At 41.0% G+C, this 1828-nt stretch overlaps 1 protein-coding gene and 1 long non-coding RNA gene across 2 annotated transcripts in view; both read left to right on the top strand.

Moving 5' to 3' along the window:
• LOC123124401 (glutathione S-transferase T3-like) overlaps positions 1-1361 on the top strand; it is a 2054-nt gene extending 693 nt beyond the window's left edge. Inside the window, exon 3 of the mRNA XM_044545017.1 lies at positions 726-1361. Coding sequence (XP_044400952.1) covers positions 726-1264 — 539 coding nt within the window. The 3' untranslated portion in view covers positions 1265-1361. The remainder of the gene's footprint in view (positions 1-725) is intronic.
• Positions 297-724, top strand: LOC123124402 (uncharacterized). The gene is made up of 2 exons (XR_006461070.1): positions 297-587; positions 687-724. It is a non-coding gene; the product is annotated as an uncharacterized lncRNA (long non-coding RNA).
• Positions 1362-1828: the final 467 nt, after the last annotated feature.

Genomic DNA, 1828 nt, shown 5'->3' with positions numbered 1-1828 from the left:
GGGGGGAGATGCAGGGGCGGCTGGGCGACAGGAATGAGTGATTTGGCTGTCCTTCAGTCAACTTAATATTTTGCATCTCGTTCAATAATTTTTTGCTTGTCAATTTGATGCCAGATTGTGGTCTAAAATAGCTGTGCATTGGTTGCTTGTAGATGGATGCTGACCAAAGCTTCTTGGACACCCTTGGTTTTGGTTACATGCAAACACAACCAGAAAGTCCAATTGAAGAGCAGGCAACTCCATCAACTCAGCATCAAGCAACACCATCAACGCAGCAACATTTTGCAATAATAGAGAAAGGAAAATCCAACAAAGGAAAAAATTGGTGTAGTGATGAGGACAAGGTTCTCATAGCAGCATGGGCAAATACAAGTTTGGATATTGTTGGGACTGATCAAAACCGAGATGCTTATTGGGCTAGAATTTCAGAGTACTACAACACACACAAGGAATCGTCATGGCCGGAGCGTAATCCTAATGCAATCAATTGCCGTTACACATTGATTAACAGAGAGACCTCCAAATTTTGTGGTTGCCTTCAGCAGATTTTAAATAAGGAAGAAAGTGGAAGGACTATAGCAGAAAAGGTATGCGCAATATTCTACTTCTATATGTGCTGTGCAATATGTGATGTGCAATATTCTATATGTGTTGTGCATTTGTTAACAATATATTTATATGTGCAGACAAACGATGCACACATTCTGTTCAAGGAAATGGATGTTAAAAAAAACGGCCTTTCACATTGATGCATTGCTATATAGAGTTTGCAAAGTATCCAAAGTGGCAGACAAGAGAACTTGAAACTTCTCTTAAGAAACAAAAGAAAACCATTGATGAAAGTCCAGGCAGAGCCACCAATGATCCGTCAGATGCATCCTCGGTACGCACTGATGCAACCTCGATACACACTGATGCTCTTGAACATGAGAAAAGACCTGATGGTGTTAAGAAGGACAAGAGAGGTAAAGCTGATGAGAATGCTTGCAAGCTGTCATTAGAAACTGTGTGGGCAGCAAAGCAAGAGAAGGATGAGATCAAAGAAGCGGCAAGAAATGCTCGCTATGCACAGCAATTTGAATTGCGAAAAGAGGAGATTGCACTCAGAAAGAAGGAGGATGCACGAAACGAGAGGGAGGATGCACGGAGACAGTTTGAATTAGATGAGAGGGTCATGCTGATCGACACTAGTGGTATGACTGATGTGCAAAAGCAGTTCTACCAAGCTAAGCAGAATGAGATCCTTGCTCGAGGCCTAGAGTAATGTGAGCTATTTGATATGTGAGCTATATGAACTATTTACTGCTTTCCGCTAGTTGCTGTATGAACTATTTGATAACATCACTCATTGCATAAATATTTTATTGATAGCTATAAATTCATGGATTACATCACTCATTGCATAAATTAAAACTAGATGAAAAGAAACGGATTACAGACTTATAACTAGGACATCACTCGTTTCCAAACTTTTGCCACACATGGTCAATTAGATCAAGTTTAAGCTGATCATGTTCACCTTGATTTCTAATCCGGTGAGTCATCTGAATAAAAGAGCTCAGTTGTTCCGCATGAGTACGAGAGACCGTGACTCTTTCTCCCATTGCCTCAAAAGTGCAGCTTTGCCGACCAGTTTGTCGCTCCTCTTCAACTATCATATTGTGCATTATGACACAAGCTTTCATGACATCACCGATTTCTTTACGTTTCCATCCTTTAGCAGGTCCACGAACAATGGCAAAACGGGATTGGAGAACTCCAAAGGCTCGTTCCACATCTTTCCTAGCCCCCTCTTGCCTCTTGGCAAAAGTTTTATGTTTTCTGGTAT

Source organism: Triticum aestivum, chromosome 5D (assembly GCF_018294505.1).
Source record: "Triticum aestivum cultivar Chinese Spring chromosome 5D, IWGSC CS RefSeq v2.1, whole genome shotgun sequence".
Taxonomy (NCBI): Eukaryota; Viridiplantae; Streptophyta; class Magnoliopsida; order Poales; family Poaceae; genus Triticum; species Triticum aestivum.
This window is presented reverse-complemented; position numbering and strand designations above follow the sequence as displayed.